At 52.1% G+C, this 18,171-nt stretch overlaps 1 protein-coding gene across 1 annotated transcript; it reads right to left on the bottom strand.

Annotated features, from left to right (window-relative positions):
• Positions 1-461: 461 nt before the first annotated feature.
• Positions 462-16,006, bottom strand: Pld2 (phospholipase D2). The gene is made up of 25 exons (XM_006994134.4): positions 15,620-16,006; positions 15,280-15,389; positions 15,032-15,162; positions 14,778-14,920; positions 14,279-14,384; positions 14,128-14,193; positions 13,742-13,800; positions 13,529-13,621; positions 13,282-13,434; positions 12,294-12,443; positions 6,514-6,597; positions 6,287-6,365; positions 5,238-5,348; positions 4,919-5,089; positions 4,522-4,648; positions 3,793-3,911; positions 3,574-3,687; positions 3,350-3,454; positions 3,076-3,164; positions 2,871-2,984; positions 2,634-2,683; positions 2,299-2,433; positions 1,954-2,107; positions 1,427-1,541; positions 462-1,233 (listed from the first exon to the last, which is right to left on the bottom strand). The coding sequence occupies exons 2-25, from the start codon at positions 15,386-15,388 to the stop codon at positions 1,009-1,011; spliced, it is 2,802 nt and encodes a 933-aa protein (XP_006994196.1). The 5' UTR covers position 15,389; positions 15,620-16,006; the 3' UTR covers positions 462-1,008.
• Positions 16,007-18,171: the final 2,165 nt, after the last annotated feature.

Genomic DNA, 18,171 nt, shown 5'->3' with positions numbered 1-18,171 from the left:
GCCCTGGAGGTCACTTCTTGAGAGAACTAGAGGGCTAGACTCAGTTTGGGACAGCAACCTAATGAATGCCCTCCCATCGAAACATTACCACCCCCCACAGACCTCCCCCAAAGCCTTCTTAAATCCTCCTCTCCTCTGAGTTTCTTCCTGCTTCTGTGGCTTTCTGTGCTCAACATCTCCTAATTGCAAAATACCTCAGACATACACAAAGTTGTGAATATATGTATGCACACGCACGCACGCACGCACGCGCGCATACACACACACAACACACACATGCGTTTGGCCCTGATCTTCCTTCAGGAATTAGGTGAATGAACTTGGAAGCTGCTGCTAAGAAGCACAGAGGTGCACACAGAAGGAAGAAACAAGAATTGAGGCAGAGAGAAGGTGAGGACCGGTGTCCTGTGCAGGCAGGGAGAGCCTATGACACACTCATCTCCGCCAAAAAGAGGCGCGAGCCTTTTCTACACTTTTATTTATGAAATGTTTGGTGAACTGGTACAAAGTTAGTGTTTGTCGGCAGGCTGGCGGAGGCAGTTACGGTGGTGTCCCCAGCACCGTTGGCGGGGACTGCAGTCAAAAGTGGCTCCATACTCCCTCCGTCTTGGCAGCATTGGGCTAGGAGAGGCCCTGGGGCACATCGGGGGCTCAAGGGCAGGAGGAGGAGTGAGATGAGGACGACCCAGGACAGGAGCCCCTTCTCCTGGAGTGAACGGTTTGACCTCAGGCCTCCTAGTAAGAGTTAGGCTTTTATGCAGTGGTCTGAACCAGGTGGTGGGAGGACAAACCTCTCTAGAACTCTCTCCTGCCTCCCCCAGGCCTGGCTTGGGAGTGCTCCCTGGGGTTACTTCTCAAGTAAAGGTCGTCTGTGATTCTCTAGTACTCCTCAGAGATGTCCTCTCTAGAGATCAAGGGCCACTGCCCTGGGAACTCGGGGTTTGAGGCAAGGATCAGGCACAGTGGGGCCCGGCAGCGGCCATGGCTGCTGCCAGGCTGAAGCCTCGGCTATGTCCACACCTCTAAAGGTATCATGCCCTCCTTGCTCCCCAGTGGGGGCAACAAGGACTCGTCCTCCAGAAACTTGAGGGGGAAGTGAACTAGGTGGCCCTGGATGTGACTGAGTTCAGACTGGGCCAAAGAAGGGCTGACCGTGGCCAAGGGCTCCACGGCCACGTACTCCCGGAGAGTCCGCAGGGAACGCGTGGCATTGGACGGCAGGCAGCGGAAGATCTGGGGGGGGGAGGGGAGGACACGGGAGCCGATTAAGATTAGGGAGACCAGGAGTCTGGGCTGCCGGGGCTGGACCCCCGGGCTGGACCCCTGGGCTACGGAAAGCCTCATCAAACATGCTCCCCAGACCCTCCCCTCCCTCTGAACAGGATAACCCATCAATTCTTCAGGCCAGACCTGCCCCAGCTTCTACCTGCTCATAGATGCTGGCATTGTTCTCAGCTGTTTCTTGCCACAGCTGGAAGAAGTCATCACAGACAGGGTCTCGGAGATCCAGGTCTGGCCGGGTATTTGCTCCAAGAATCACACTATGGAAGAATGGTACCAATGGGCCAAATTAAGTTCCTTAGAAAACCTGAACTCCTGCTACTTCAAAACAGATGCGATAAACAGTGAAAAGAAGGCTTAGTGAACCTAGAGGGAGCTTTGATTTATCTTTCTTTACTTTGATTTAAAAAAACAAAAACAATTACTTTAGCTGGGCATGGTAATAGTAACATGTAGAATCCCAGCACTTGGAAGGCAGAGGCAGGAGATCAAGAGTTCAAGGTCAGCCCATGCTACATAGCAACTTCCTGTATGTATGTGTTCCTAATTGGCTGATACCTTAACTGGATTAGTCTGGTAGGTCTAGTACCAGCTCTGGGACACCCTCACATCTGGCTCAAAAGGCAGCCCCTCCCATCGCCCCCACATCCATCCGCACTCCCCGACTCCTACCTGAAACAGTGCTTCCGCAAACTCAAGGCAAACCTGCCTGCCTGGTACTCCACCCCGTCCATGAGCGATGGCTCCATTTCTGTATCCTCAATCAGTATGGCTAGCTCACTGTCCCGTTTGCCCAGCAAGCTCCTGTCATTGATGTTCGCAGAACCTGGGATGAGATCAAGGGCACACTGTGTCTACCTGGGCCCAGGAGGGCCTCCCCAACACCTCATCACCTTTACCAGAGCACTAGCCTGAAACCCCCCCCCCCCCACCGCCGTGAGCTTCAGCTGCGGACTCTGTATCACCCTCTGACCCTCCCAGCCCACCTCCTGACGGAGGACCAGGTGCCGCACTGACCGATGATGACCGTCCTGTCATCTGCAATGAGCATCTTGCTGTGGATATAGATGAGCTCAGAAATCGGGTGCCCGCCCAGCTCTCCATGTGTGCGAAGCCCACAGATGGACATGTAGTCCCGCCACGCCGTCCCCACTGTACACCAGAGAGATGGGGGAGGGGCGATGAAGCGAGAGCTGTCTGCTGTGAGTGGCGGGGACTCCATCCCACACCTCTCTCTCCCAGCAGTGAAAAGGGCATGCCAGAAGGACAGTTTCCTTCTCCAGTTCCCAGGACCCCAGCTACCCAAGCTGCCTCCCTGCCAGGGATCCAGGGCTTGAACCCTCAGCACTCACTGGCTGCTTTGAGACGATGTAAGATTGAATATTCCCCACGACACAGGGTCCTGAGAGAAAAGAAAGGGCGAGGGAGGCAGAGGCTGAAGGAGGAGGTAGGGAAGAGATGGGAGAGGCAGACCTCACAAGCTCCCGCGGGGGGGGGGGGGGGGGGGGGGGCGGGGAGGAGGGGGAATGACCGGGAGAGGGTGGGAAGGATATTAGTGAGATGGGGCCTGAAGCGGGAACCTGGGTCACCTGTAAGTGAAGTGCAGAATGGCCTGGATGGAGTGCCCACCCCCTGTGGAGATGTCGCCCTCAAAGCCAGGGAGCAAAGGCAAAAGCACGTAGACCCGGAAACACTGCCCCTGTCTGGGGAGACAACAGTCAGAGGTGTGAGGGTCCCCAAAACGAACCCAGCCCCTCCATCCGGGCCTACGCAGCGCCCCCACCTCCACCTTACTTGTGGGCCTTCAGGATCCTGTCCACAATCTCATCGCCCACCTTGTTGAGAACTGTGCGCCCATCTGAGCAGCTAATGAAGAACTGGTTCTGGGGGCGGGGATCGAAGAGAGACATCGGCATCCTGGCCCTGACCTCCGGCCCCAGTCCCAAGGCCCTGCATTTGCTGCGCACCCAGCCAGGCCACCCCTCAGAGAGGGATCCTGCTGGCAGCCCCAGTCCCTCTCCTGGGACATCCCTCCCATCCTCTCCCTCCATTTCTGCCTCAGGCCGACCTCAATGTACAGAAAGTGCTGGCTCTCTCTGATCGTGTGGAGGTAGGCATTGAGGATGGAGTTCTCCGAAGTCCCCGCGGACCATCGGTCCACAGACCTCAAGACCTGCGGGGCAGTGAATATAATGTGGTTTTTAAGCCCAGGAAGGGGGGCTGTCAGGGAGAGGAGGAGAGCCACAGGCTAATGAGAGGGAGGGAAGGGGCTGGCTGGTCAGGGATTGTCACCTGCACGGTGGCGCACTGCCCGCCCGGGATTGTGAAAGGGAGATGGTTTGCAGTGCCAGTGGACTTGGGCAGCAGGTAGGGGTACGTGGGTATCTTGTACTTGGCCTTGGTGGTCTGCCATGAAGGGAGAGCAGAGTCAGCAGAAGGTGGTTAGCCCAACCAGGCTTTCCCCTCCCTCCCACCCTCCCTCCCTCCAGCCCCTCTGGAGAGAGTCAGCACCTTCGTGAAGTTCCAGCGCTGGATAAAGTGCCGGGCAAGATCCCGGGCGGCTGCGCCGTGAACAACCACTCCAACATCCCTCCATGGCATCCTGGGTGTGGTATCCCTGTCAATAAAATCTGCAAGTCCCAGGAGAGTTAGGGGAGACGTTAGGGCTGGTGTGTTGGGGATGTGTGGGACAGGAGTGTGCTCGTTTGACAACTTGACTCAAGCTAGAGTCATCAGAAAGGAGGGAACCTCAACTGAGAAAATGCCTCCATAAGATTGGGCAAGGCTGTAGGGCATTTTCCTAATTAGTGATGGATGGGGGAAGGCCCAGCCCATTGTGTGTAGGACCACAGGGGTGGCGGTCCTGGGTTGTACAAGAGAGCAGGCTGAGCAAGCCACAGGGAGCAAGCCAGTAGGCAGCACCCCTCCATGGCCTCTGCATCAGTTCTTGCCTCCAGGTTCCTGCCCTGTGTGAGTTCTGTCCTGACTTCCTTTGACGATGAACTGTGATGTGGAAGTGTAAGGCAAATAAACCCTTTCCTCCCCAACTTGCTTTTTGTCATGGTGTTTTATCACAGCAACAGTAACCCTGACTAAGACAAGGAGGAAAAGGAAACCGATAGGAACCTTCCAGAGGGAAGGCCACACGGTTCGTGACTCATTTCACCCCACACTCAGTCCCAGTCCCAGCTTCTGCCCCAGCTGCCAGCTCCTGGAGGCCCTGAGGAAGGGAAGCCTCACCCTCAAAAGGCCGGTCCAGCTGCACCCAGTCCTTGGTGATGAGATTGCTGTAGTCCTTTCCCAGCCAGAAGAATCGGTTGTGGGACAGGTCTGGGGTAGCTGCAGGGTCTGCACCTGGTGTGGGAATCTGCAGGAAGAATACATCACATCCAGGGAAGGTGAGGTCATGGGGCCAGGCACAGACCTATACTCTCGGCAATCTGGAAGCTGAGATAGGGGGATGACACGTTTTAGATAGCTTGAGCTCTACAGTTAGACCCTGTCTCAGAAACAGTGACAAACAGCTTCCTGGGGTCTCTGAACTGCTGAGGACCACTGCAGGTCAGCAGTACTGGGAAGGGTGTCCACACAGAGTGCCTGGGTTTGGGGGAGCTCAGGGTGGCCTTGGGGCAATTACCTGTGAGGCTGCGGGTTCCGAGGGGTCCCCAAGGTCAGTCAGTCGGTACTGCACATCATCCCAGCGGCCATAGGCAAGGTCCAGCCCCCCCAAGAAAGCCACGACTTGGTCTACCACCAGGAGCTTCTCATGATGGGCCCACAGTGTCACAAGGTTTGGGTGGCGCATCACCTAGAGTAGGGTGGAGGAGTACATGGGGGAGGTTTCGGTGAGAGGACAGGGTAGGAAAAAATGGAGGGTGAGAGTTTTTAGGGAGAGGAAGGGTTGAGAGGATGGGAAGGGGCTGTAGTGTAGGAAGGGACTCGGGCCCAAACATCACCTTTATGTTGGGGTGCAGCAGCATCAGAATCCTCTTGCTGTAGCCACTGTTGATGCCCAAGGCCAGCTCCACTTCCTTAAACAGCAGGATGGATACACGGACACCTTCTTCCTGGTAGTAAGTGAGAAGAGCAAACCCTAGTGCCTCTCCCTGAGGGGCCCCTATCCAACCCCCATGCTCAGGATTCCTGTATGTCCCTCCACCCTTCCTGGGTGCTCTCCCACATGCACCCACCCATCATGATGCTTACTGGAAATAGCTCAGCCACTCATCTATCCACCTACCTTTCATAATCCAGCCAGCCACCTTCCCAACGATTTGCTCATCACCTTAACTACTGTCCCCAGTCACCTCCACCCTCCCAAGTCCTAGCCTTCCATCCATCTCCCTGTTCTTTCTTCCTCTTTCCAGACACAGACTTTAGTCCAAGCTGGTATATACTCAGTATACAGCCAAGGCTAACCTCCAACTCCTAATCCTCCTGTGCCCATCTCCCAAGTGCTGGAATGACAGGTGGGCACCACCACACCCATTTCCTTTTCTACCATCTATCCATTCACCCTCCATCATCCATGAATCCTTGTCAACATTCACATCAGCGTTCACAGATGCCAAGTGTGGTGGCACGCGCCTTTGATCCCGCTGAGGAGGCAGAGGCAGGTGGGATCTCTGCGTTTGTCCGCCTGCCTGGTCTACAAAGTGAGTTCCAGGCCAGTCAAGGCTGTATAGTGAGACCCTGTTTTAAAAACAAAGCACTCACAAATGCTTGATGCACAACAGGTGCCATGCTTTTCTAGTGAAACTTGTGACGTTCCTCAGCGAAGAGACACAGACGTCTACACCCCCAGATGGCACCAAAAGGGTCTGAGTAATGGGAACCTAGTCTACACTAGTACCCTGAGGAGGGAACCCGGAGGTGATAGTTGACAAACACTTGGGGGGAGGGTACAATTCCTGGTCCTGAAGCCTCAGATTCCCAACTTTCTCCTTGGAAGACCCCGGCTGAGGTCCTTCCAATCAACTCCCACCCACAACCAACCGCTCCTCACCGCCTTCCTCTTGAGCATGATGTCTAGTCTCCAGTCCTCGGAATGGGCTGGACGCTTCAGGTAAACCTCAGGACTCAACCTAGAAGTCAGGGTGGTGGGTAAGGATCAAGCTGAGCAGAAGACAGCCCCCCCCCACTCAGACCCGTGGGCTCCTCTGCCCTCCTCCCTCTGCCCCCCACTCCCTCCCCCGCAACGCCCTCTTCTCCAGGGCACCTGACCTCACTCACCACCAGTCTGTGATGAAAATCTCCTCTCGAGCACGCAGGATGGCATCTGCCACAGCAGCAAAGTAACCTGCCCCATTCACAAACCTGGGGGGAGGCCAAGCCAAGGAAGTCAGAGGGGTCAGAAGCCAGAAAGTTCTGGAGAGTGAAGACCGGAGGATAGTCATGGGTCAGAGGTGAGGGCAAGAGATCAGGAATGATCAGAGAGGTTAGAGTGCATCGAACACATCAGGTGGGATTAATCAGTGTGATGTGCCAGTGTGAGCTAAATAAAAATGGCAACGCACAATCAATTAGAGAAACTGGCCAGAGATCGCAAAGATGCATATACCACACGTAAAGCAGCTCTGGCAAAACAATAAGCAGCAAAAGAAGAGAGAAACATGGACGCCAGCTGAAGAGTGAGCAAAGATTAAGTTCACAGCAGATGCTAGGATGGTCAGTCAGAGGGGAAATGCTCGGTTCACTCATCAACAAGAAATGAGGGCAGGGTGTGGCGCACGGGCCTGTAATCCCGGGCTCAGGCCAGAGGATTACAGAAAGTTTGAAACAAGCTTGGGCTACATACTAAGACTCAGCCTCCAAAATACCAAAAGAGTTGGGCGTGGTAGCACATGACTTTAATTCTAGCACTTGGGAGGCAGAGGCAGGCGGATCTGAGTTCAAGGCCAGCCTGGTCTACTCAGTGATTTCCAGGTCAGCCCAGGCTACATAGTGAGACCTTTTCTCCAAAAAAAAAAAAAAAAAAAAAAAAAAAAAAAAAAAAAAAAAAAGAGAAGGTGGTGGAGGAGATAGATACACAATGTATAATCCCAAGAAATTAAAATTAAGTAAGTAGCCCTGGCTGTCCTTGAACTCACTATGTAGATCAGACCGGCTTCCAACTCACTGCCTCTGCCTTGCAAGTGCTGGGACTAAAGGTGTGCACTGCCACGCCTGACTTAAAATTAAATAACTTTGAAAAGGAACCAGTGCCTTCTGCCAGGCTTGGTGCTTTGTGTCTATCATCTCGGCATGCAGCAGGGTGAGGCAGGAAGACTGCTGTGAAGTCCAGGCCAGCCTGGACTATAAGAGACCTGTCTCAACAAAACCAAACCAAACCAGGAAAGAAAACCATCTGTAACACAGCATCGGGGTATGGAGAAGCGGGGATTCTCACAGACCACGGGAACTGGTTATTGACCTTTTTCCAGGTATTTTGGAAGAGGGTCTCACTGTAGTCCAGGCTGGACTTGAAGTTTTGACCCTATGGTCCATGCCTCTGAGTGATGGCATTACAGGCTTATACCACCATGCCCAGTTGATTATACTCACTTTTTAGAAGATGAGTCCACAGTGCCAATCACAATGTTAAAAGCACATACTGGTTTTTTTTTTTTGTTGTCATTGTTTGTTTTTTTCTGAACTGCCTCTGCCTCCTCAGTGCTGAGATTAAAGGCATGTGCCACCACCGCCTGGCTAAGTGTCCTTTTTTTTTTTTTTTAAAGATTTTATTTAATGTACATTGGTGTTTTGTCTGCAAGCACGTCTGTGTGAGGGTGTTGGGTCCCCTGGAACTGGAGTTATGAACAGTTGTGAACCACCATGTGGGTGCTGAGAACTGAACCCGGGTCCTCTGGAAGAGCAGCCAGTGCTCTTAACCACTGAGCCATCTCTCCAGCCCCTAAGTGTCCAATCTTTAAAGGGAAGAAAAACAAGCACAAAATAGAGCTGACAACCCCATGTCCGTTAAAGTAAAAAGTAACATGTGTACATGAGTACTCGGATATCCAGGCGATGGTGGAGGAGACAGAACTGTTGCCAAGGGTTACCTCTGGAAAGAGAGATGCGACTGACTGGAGGGGCTACACAACAGTGGGGGCGGGGTAAGGAGTGGTGATCACAACCGCTGTGTGTGTCTGTTTGTAGTTTAGCTCCTGCCCTGGCTGGCCTCGTACTCTGTGTCATCCAGGCTGTGCTCAAACTTATATCAATCCTCCTGTCTCTCAAGTGCTGGGATTACAGGTGGCCACCATCACATCTAGTTAGAATGTTTTTACTTACATGTTACTGTACTGCTCAGCTCTTTCTCCCTAAGTGCTGGGGACCAAGTTCAGGGTCTCCCTGGTGATAAGCAAATACTCTACCACCGAGCTCCACCCTTTCATTTGACTTCTCAGTCCCGGAGGGTGGTAAAGAGCGGTCTTGACTCCCAGCTGCTTACATGCAAATCCCAGTTCCACTGTTCCCAAGCTGTAGGACCCTGGGTAAGTTACCCAGCATGTCCTTGCCTCCATTTTCTCATGGATAAAACCTAGATAACAACTGAACTTGCCTGGTAAGAGTCGAGAGGATCCAATAGGTTACCATGTGAAACATGCTTCATTCCTGGCACACAGTAAGCTCTACATAAATAGTGGCTATTACTAATGTATTAAAAATAAAGCAGGGTCAGAGAAACGGCTCAGTGGCTAAGAGCAATGGCTGTTCTTCCAAAGGACCTAGGTTCAGTTCCCAGGACCCCCATGGCAGCTGGCAACAGTTTTTGTTTGGTTTTGTTTTTTTTTTGGTTTTTTGGTTTTTTTTTTCAAGACAGGGTTTCTCTGTGTAGCCTTGACCATTCTGGAACTTGCTCTGTAGACCAGGCTGGCCTTGAACTCATAGAGATCTTCCTGCCTCTGCTTGGGATTACAGGCATGCACTGCCACCCCATTTGCAACAGTGTTTAACTCCAGTTCCAGGGGAATACAATGCCCTATTCTGGCCTCCATGGACACCAGGCATGCATGTGGTACACAGACATACATGCAAAACACATAAAATAAAAAGTCTCAGCCATATGTGGTAGCATGCACCTGTAATCCCAGGACGTGGGAGGTTGAAGCAAATTCCAGGCCATTTTATACCACACAGTCAGGCCTGTCTTAAATAGACCAGGTCTAATGGTGCACACCTAAAGCCCATACTCATAAGGCAGAAGCAGGAGACTCACCACAAGATCAAGCCCAGCTTAATTTACATTTTGACTTCCAGTTCTGCTAGGGCTACATCAAAGTGAGACCCTACCCATGCTACACACATAAAATAAATACACAGCCACATATGGTGGCACATGCCTTCAATCCCAGCACTTGGGAGGTGGAGGCAGGGGGGTCAGGTGGTCAAGGTCATCACTGACTACACAGTAATCCTGTACTACAAGAGATCCTTTCTCAGAAAACCAAGAATGAATGAATAAATAACAAATAGGCAGGGCTCCTGGTATAGGCCTATCACTGCTGCTACTCAGGGAAACTGAGGCAAGAAGGAGCAAATGTTGAAGGCCAGGTTGAACTATATGAAACACTATCATTAAAGGAAGTAAACAAACAAAACAGTTTTTTAAAAAAAAAAAAGATGGGAGGGCAAGGGGTGGAGAAATGACTCATTCAGTAAAACGCTTCCTTCATAAGTTTGAGGACCTGAGTTCAGATCCCCAGGACCCACACTGGTAGCACATACCTTTAATCCTCTCTCTCTCTCTCTCTCTCTCTCTCTCTTTTTTGTTAAGATCATTTGTTTATTATGTACACAATGTTCTGCCTGCAGGTGAGAAGAGAGCACCAGATCTCATTACCGATAGTTGTGAGCCACCACGTGGTTGCTGGGAATTGAACTCAGGACCACTGGAAGAGCAGCCAGTGCTTTTAACTGCTGAGCCATCTCTCCAGCCCCAATCCTACCACTCTTGAACCAGAACCGAGAGAATCTCTGTGAGTTCCAGGCCAGCCTGGTCTACATAGTGAGTTCCAAGCTAGCAAGAGATACAAAACCAAACAAACAAAATGAGGTTAGCACCTGTCTGTTATCCCATCACTGGTGAGGCAGTCACAGGCAGATCCCTAGAGCCTGCTTGCTAGCTTACTAATTAACTACAGTTAAATTAGTAAGTTCTAGGTTCAGCGAGACCCTATCTCAAAAAAAAAAAAAAAAAAAAAAAAAAAAAGTGGATTGGAGCTGGAGAGATATCTCAGCAATTAAAAGTGCCTACTGCTCTTGCAGAGGACCCAGGTTTGGTTCCCAGCACCCACCTACATGGTGGCTCACAACCATCTGTAACTCCAGTTCCAAGGGATCTGATACCTCTCTTCCTGGCACCACTGGGCACCAAGCACACACATGGTGTGTGTGCACACATACACACAGGCAAAGCACTCACATGCTTAAAAATAAGCAAATAGATAAACAAGTCAGTGAAAACTAAGGTGAGGGGTAACTGAGGAAAACCTCAGTTGTCCTCAGGTTTTCACGTGCACACATACACTTCTTCGCACACACTAACATGTACACACACACACACACACATACACACACACACACCAGACACACATACACCAACAAACAAGAAAAGAAAAAAGGCAACGGTGTGCTGGGCTCAATGGCTTAAGGGGCTTCCTGTGCGAGCATGAGGACCTGAGTTCGGATCCTCAGCACCGAAATAAGAAAGCCGGGCCGAGCAGCGCATGTCTATAAATCCAGCACTGGGGCAGGGCTAGAGACTGGCAGATCTTAGAGACTTGCTGCCTGGCCAGTCTAGCCAAATCAGCTCCAGGTTCAATGAGAGACACTGTCTCAAAATTAAAACGGAGAGGCTGCAGACATGGTGCAATGGTTAAGAGCACTTGTGTTTGCAGAAGACCCAAGTTCGATTCCCAGCTCCCATATGGTGGCTCACAGCCATCCATCACTCCAGTTCCAGGGGGTCCCATGCCTTTGTCTAGCCTCTAGGGCACACTGCAGGTATGTGGTGCCCAGCTATACATGCACACGAAACACCCACACACAAAATAATAAAATCAAATTTTAAAAAATGGAGAAGACATCGAAGGTCAATCTCTAATTCACACACACACACACACACACACACACACACACACACCTGGACAAGTACATACCCAAGTGCATAAACACATAGCTTTAGCTTAGTGGTAGAATGCTTGCCTAACATATGTGGCACCCCAGGTTTAACCCCCAATACTGCAAAAGTAAGGCAATTAAATTAAAAAAAAATAAAATAAAACCTCAACACCACCTCTAAGAAAAATTTCCTCTCACGCCCACTTTTGCCTACGAAGAAGTTCAACCTCGTGGCCGAGCATGCTGGACTCAGATCTGGAGCTACGGACTCACGGGCTCTGACTGCACCTCCCCCTCTTCAGCTGTGATCAGTCGCCCCCCCCCCCCCTTCACCAACACATCCAGCTTCCCAGCCTTCTGCCTGGACCGTTCTGCTGCACTGTATCTTACTAAAGGAACCTGAGGGCTATGCCTTCTGGAAGCCTGTCCTGACAGCCTTCCTGGGGCAGGTGCTCCCCTCTGTACACCCTTCCCTACATCTACCACCCGTGGGGCGAGTTCACATTGTTTTATCATTAGATCACCTCCTTCCCTAAACCAGAGAAGCCCGTGTCTTATTGCCAGTACCGGACGGAGCACATAGCAAGTGCTTAAGATTTAAATGCTTATTAAGTAGTTAAGGGATAGAAGAAATCAAAACGATTTGGGAGGGGAGCTCCCTGGGGTTAACATGCTCCTAAGAATCAGGGAGGTAAGGGGACAGAGGCGACGGCCAAGTTAGAAGATCAAGGGGAAGCAGACAAATCAATGTGGTTAAGGTCAATGTGGTTAAGGAGATTCAGGGGTCAGAGAGATGAGAGATACAAAAGTAGGATCATGAGGTCAGAGGAGACAAAAGGGAGGATCATGAACTCAGAGAATACCAAAGAAAGTCACACAGAAGCCCAGAGAGGACATCAGGGTCTCACCACCGGGCCATGGTGCCGGGCCGGGGTGGGGCATAGCTGTCATGCCGATGGAGCTGAAGAAAATCTCTGCCTGGACCCTGCGCCAGCTCCGTGATCTCCTGGCCCCACCACCGAGCCTGCCGGTAGCTGCCGCATTTGAGAATTAGGGACCTGGACAGAAACAGAAGCTGTACTACTAATGCCTCTCCTTCAGCCCACAGTCCTGCCCAGAGACTCCCCCTCTGGCCTATTGCCTTCTCTTAATTCCCCCATTAGCCCCCAAGCTGCAGTCCACAGACATAGTGTGGACATCTGTGTTATTCATAGTTGAGTTCCCAGTTAGGCACTCACTCAACAACAACACTGCTGAATGAACAAATGGAGCTTAGTTTCCTTCTCTCTCTCCCTCCCTTCCTCCTTCCCTCCCTCCCTCTCTCCCTTCCTTTTTTTTTTTTTTTTTTTTTTTTTTAAGTTTTTCAATTTCAAGACAGGGTTTCTCTGTGAAACAGTCCTGGCTATCCTGGTATCACAGAGATCCGCCTGCCTCTGCCTCCCGAGTGCTGGGATTAAGGGCATGTGCCACCACCGCGTGGCAAATTCTCTCCCTTTTTAAGGCAGAGTTTCACTATAGAGCTCAGGCTCTGCAGGACCAGTCCTCCTGGCTCAGCCTCCCAAGGGCTGGGATTACAGGTGTGCACTGCCATGCCCGGCTCTTTTTTTTTTTTTTTTAAATAAATTCTTTGTGTGTGTGGAACTTGGGGCCTCTGCAAGAACACTACTCTCTCTTCTCTCTCCAGCCTCCATCCCATTCCCATTTATTCCGAGCCTCTGCACTACGGGCCCTTACTCTGGGTCTATCCTAAATATATGGATAGACCAGTTCCCTGATTCAAAGCCCTGGCTGGACCAGGGCATGGAGGACTGAAGAGCTTTCCTCTCCCCCATGGTGCCTCCAGCTCCCCTCAGGGCCACAGAAGGCTCTCACAGCGGTTGGCCCGGGAGGCCTTACCTGTGGGAGGTGTCGATCCTCACCCCATACCGCGCCTCTGTTCTCCTTTTCCCCACCTGCACCTCGAAGCCCGGGTCGAAGAGCTGAACAAAGGATATGGTGCCGGTCTCCAGGCGCATGTACAGCAGGAAGGAGTCCTTCACCACCAGCCACCTGGGGGGGGGGGGAAGGGCTGTGTAGACCCTCCAGGTCCTCCAGACCCCCCTCTTCACCTGCCCGCTGATCCCTGCTCAGCTCCAGCCCTCACCTCTTGGACCACTGATAACAAACTTGGTCTCGGCCACAGCAGGTAAAGCCAGGAACTCGATGCCCGCCTGAGCGCTTCCGGATCACCCCTTCCCTATGGGGACAATCAGGAGAGCTGGGGACTCTCGACACCTGTACTACGCGTTTAGTTTTTCAAGCAGGCAGATGGGGAGTGGTGCCTGCAGGAGGCTGGGAGAGGGGTTCCCACACTCACAGTCCTTTGGAGCCAAGGTCTGGGATAAAGGAAAGTTGACTGACTTCTAGAAATTCCGTCTGTAGAGGAAGAAATAAGCTCAGGGGGAGACTTGGCTTTCAGCCCCTCAGCCCTACTAACTCTGCCCCTTTGTCCCCTGGGGATCTGAAGATCCTCATCTACTTTTAAAAAACCCAGGTGCCCTAGGACATGATGGCACATGCTTTTACTCCCAGCACTTGTGAGGCAGAGGCAGGTAGATCTCTGTCAGTTCAAAGCCAGCCTGGTGTACAGAGTTAGTTCCAGGCCAGTCAGTGTTACACAGTAAGACCTTGTGTGGTGGGGGGTGGGGGGGAGACACACACACCCAACACCCAGGCATCTAGACCCTAGACCCCGGACCTTACCATGGCATGGTAATTTCGATAGAAAGACATGGTCAGGAGGCGATTTAGGTAATTTTCCAGGTATTTCTGAATGGGGTGGGAAAGAAACAGATGAAGCCAGAGCTTTGTGCGTGCTACACATTTTGCTCTAGGACCTGGTGTTGGGTCATACCTGCTTGCTGGCTGTGTGTCTGGTGGAGCCCTCAGAACCTCCTCGGGGTAGGGAGGGAATGTCCTCATTGGCTGCCTCTCTGGCTGGAGAGTAGGCCACAGCAAAGCTACAGAGGAGGTGAGAGAAGACTCAGGGAAGGGCTGGCAGGCCAGTGCCTGAAACCCTGGAGACAGGGCCCTGGAGTGGGAGGAAGGCTGGCCGAAGAAAGGGTCTCTATCCTGGGAACGGAGACAAGTGGGGTGGGGGGTGTTGCCAAGGACATTTGGGCATCCAGCCTGGCTGAAATGTTGGCACAGTATGATGGACAAAGAGAACCAGGCAGGGAAAGTTTCCTGGGAACCAGGGTCCAGGGAGGGGGCCCAGCACAGAGCAGGGGGAGGGAAAATGCCTTGGGGGAGAAAAAGTTTTGGTAAGCTGAGGTTGAGACTGGAAGGAGTGAAGGATGCCAAGGGGTGAGGAAAATCTGCCTGACTGCAGGAAGCAGTCTAGTCCCACTCACCGGGCCAGAGGGAGCAGACTCATTAAGACTTTGTGTCTCTGGAGGTCCCGATGCAGCTCCTGAAAGTGTCGGAATTTCTTCTTGGTTGTCCAACTAAAGTCGCCATGAGTCAGGCGGACAGAATATAGAGTACAGGTTCCCACCTGGGGTATGAAAATCTCCAAGTCATGTCTTCCGGGTCTTCCGGCCCAACCCAGCCCTCCACTGTGGCCAGACCTCCCCTCTCCCACCCTCCCTGGTACCAGCCCAGCCACCTTGGATCCACTCGTGTATCTTTCGGTGCCCACCACCTGGGCTGTAACCGGAACTCCAGGCGCAAACACCAACGGGTGCACTTTCAGAGGCTGAAGGTCGTAGATGGCCAGAAAGGGGTGCATTCGATCAGCTGGGAGGGGAAAAAAAAAGCCCAAGGGTGTAGATCTTAAGAGGCCCCAAAGGGTGTAGATCTTAGGAGGCCCCAGATCCCTATCCTCCCCTCCCTGGGGGCCAATCTCCAATGTACCTGGATCCTCTCCTTCCCTCAGAGTGTCAAGCTCATCTGGCTCCATGTGTAACTGGCTGGAACCCAGGTAGTCCCCATAGGGAAAGAGGTTCTCCGGGGTTGCAGTCATCCTAGGAATATGAGGAAGCCTCAGAAAGGGACTCGCCCATACAGAAACACCCCTTTCCCCATCCTAACGCCCCCGTCCTCACCCATCTCCTTCAGCTGACTCCCAACTTCTATAGTTGCAGACCGACGCCCCTCTAACCTCGACTCCCTGCAACCCCAGTCCCTCCCGCGGTCCTTCAACCAGAGCCCAACAGCCCCGCCTCTCGTTCCGTATCCAAGATCCAAGAAGCACCTAGCCAAGCTGGGATGGCCTCGAACTGAGGCGAGGTAAGTCCAAGGGAGGAATCCGGGTGACAGCGAGGCTCAAAGTCAGGCCAGATGGGCTGGAAGCTAGGGTCCCGGCGGGAATGAGGAAGTTGCGGCGCGCTCCCCGCCCAGGAGAGAAATCCCGAAATCTGGGTGTCCCGAAGTCAGAAGGCCGGAGCAGCTCCAGCCGGACCCCGTCCCGGATCTCAGCCGCGCCACGTCCCCGGCCCCTCACCCTGGCTGCGGGTGCCCGCACCCGCGCGGGTTCGCAAGCACGGGGAGCAGAGCTCAGCGAGGAGCCCACACCCCAGAAGGCCGGGGCGGGACCGGGGCTCAGGGCCTGCCCTCGGGGGCGGGTCGGGCCCCCGGCCTCTCCTCCGCGGGTGTCGCGTCAGCCGCGTTCCGCCCCCACCGCCCTCCGGCAGCCCTGCACTACAGACGCCCCGGCTCGGCCCGCCCACTCCCGGGGCCGCCCACTCCTCAGGGCCGTCCTCTCCCTCTGGATGCCCTCGGGGCACAAGGCTTTCAAGATCCAGCACCCTTGGTGTGCGATCCTCGGGGCGCACATTCCTCTACTGCGCGCGCGCGGGCCTTGGTCTCCCGCGCTGCCTGGAATCAGGGCGGAACCGGCCACAGTGGCAAGGACCTGCCGGTGTGCCCTTGCTGAGCCCGGTACAGATGGCATTTGTTGATGGGAGGTAATAAGAGAATAAAACCCCAGAAGGATGGTGACTCCAAGATCGTTGCTGGATGAGAAATCGCATTCTTCATTCGCAGAACATTTGTCGCTCAGTAGGGATTAGCCAGACGCTGAAGTGCAGTAACAGACCAGCCTCAGAACCTGCTTGCCTGTCAGCGCCAGTCTAGAAAAAACTTTTTTTTTTCCAGATCCCAAAGGTCGTTTTCCTTCCTTCTTTTCTTCTAAATTTCCATTAATAAACATTTGAGTTGTTTTCGTTTTTTGTCCACTGGAAATGCAGCTGCCACGAACAGTTATGTACCAGTCATTTTTGTGGACTTTACGTTTTAATTTCTCTTCTGTAAATAACTAAAGTGGAAGGACTGGGTCATATAAGTGGATGTTTAACTTACAGGAGACTGTCACGACCTGGGCTTGGCAGCTTGTCGCCCAGCAGCAAAGAGAATGTTGCAAGAGGATTGTAAAGCTTGGGGGTGGAGGCCAGCCGAGGCTACACTGCCAAAAGACAAAACCAGGGGTTGCAGAGACCGCTCAGGGCGCTGGCTGAGGACAGAGGTTCGATTCCCAGAGCCCACAAGGCTGCTCACAAATAGAGGTAACTCCAGTTCTAGAGGGTCTAATGCCCTCTTTTTGCCACCATGGACTCTGCACATACGCAAAACATGCACACACACAAAATAAAAAAATAAAGAAAAATTAAATTAAAAACCCTTACCAAAATGGCTCTTCTATTTTACTTTTTTTAAATTTTTTTATTTTTTATTTTTTCAAGACAGGGTTTCTCTGTACATGTATCCCTGGCTATCTTGGACCAGGCTGTCCTTCAACTCAGAGTTGCCTGCCTCTGCCTCCCAGGTGCCAGGATTAAAGTTGTGTGCCACCACAGCCAGGTCTATTTTACATTTCTAAAAACCAGTGCATGGTACTTCTATTATAGTTACTCCATAGTACAGTGCACACTCAACGCTGTAGGCCCATCAAGTGGTGTGAAAGGTGTGGCATTGCAATCTTTTTTTTTTTTTTTTTCCTCAAGACAGGGTTTCTCTGTGTAGTTTTGGTGCCTATCCTGGATCTCCCTCTGTAGACCAGGCTAGCCTCAAACTCACAGAGATCTGCCTGGCTGTGCCTCCCAAGTACTGGGATCAAAGGTGTGGGCCACGCCGCCCAGCTGGCATTGCAATCTTAATAGTACATCTCTGGTCTGGCGAGGTGGCACATGCCTTTAATCTCAGCACTCAGGAGGCAGAAGCAGGCAGATCTTTGTGAGTTCAAGGCCAGGCTGGTTCCAGGACAGTCAAGGGTCGTTAACACAGAGAAATCCTCTCTCCAAAAAAAATTGTACATCTCTGAATATTAGTGATCTTAACTGTATTTCATATGCTTAAGTATCTGTTCATTTTTTCTAATATAAAAAGCCATCGCCGGGCGGTGGTGGCACATGCCTTTAATCCCAGCACTTGGGAGGCAGAGCCAGGCAGATCTCTGTGAGTTCGAGGCCAGCCTGGGCTAACAAGTGAGCTCCAGGAAAGGCGCAAAGCTACGCAGAGAAACCCTGTCTCGAAAAACCAAAAAAACAAAAAAACAAAAAAACAAAAAACATACATGCATACATATTCAACAGGATCTCTATATCAGTGGTTCTCAACCTTTGGGTCAAAACCCCTTTGGGGGTCTTTGCAAGAGTTGCCTAAGACCATGAGAAAACACAGATGCTTGCATTACAATTCATAACAGTAGCAAATTAGTTATGAAGTGGCAATGAAAATAATGTTATGGTTGGGGGTCACCACAACATGAGAAACTGTATAAATGGTTGCAGCATTTGGGTGGCTGAGAAA

This window comes from Peromyscus maniculatus, chromosome 8, assembly GCF_049852395.1.
Source record: "Peromyscus maniculatus bairdii isolate BWxNUB_F1_BW_parent chromosome 8, HU_Pman_BW_mat_3.1, whole genome shotgun sequence".
In the NCBI taxonomy this organism is placed as follows: Eukaryota; Metazoa; Chordata; class Mammalia; order Rodentia; family Cricetidae; genus Peromyscus; species Peromyscus maniculatus.
Note: the sequence above shows the minus strand (reverse complement) of the source record. Positions and strands in the feature narration are given on the sequence as shown.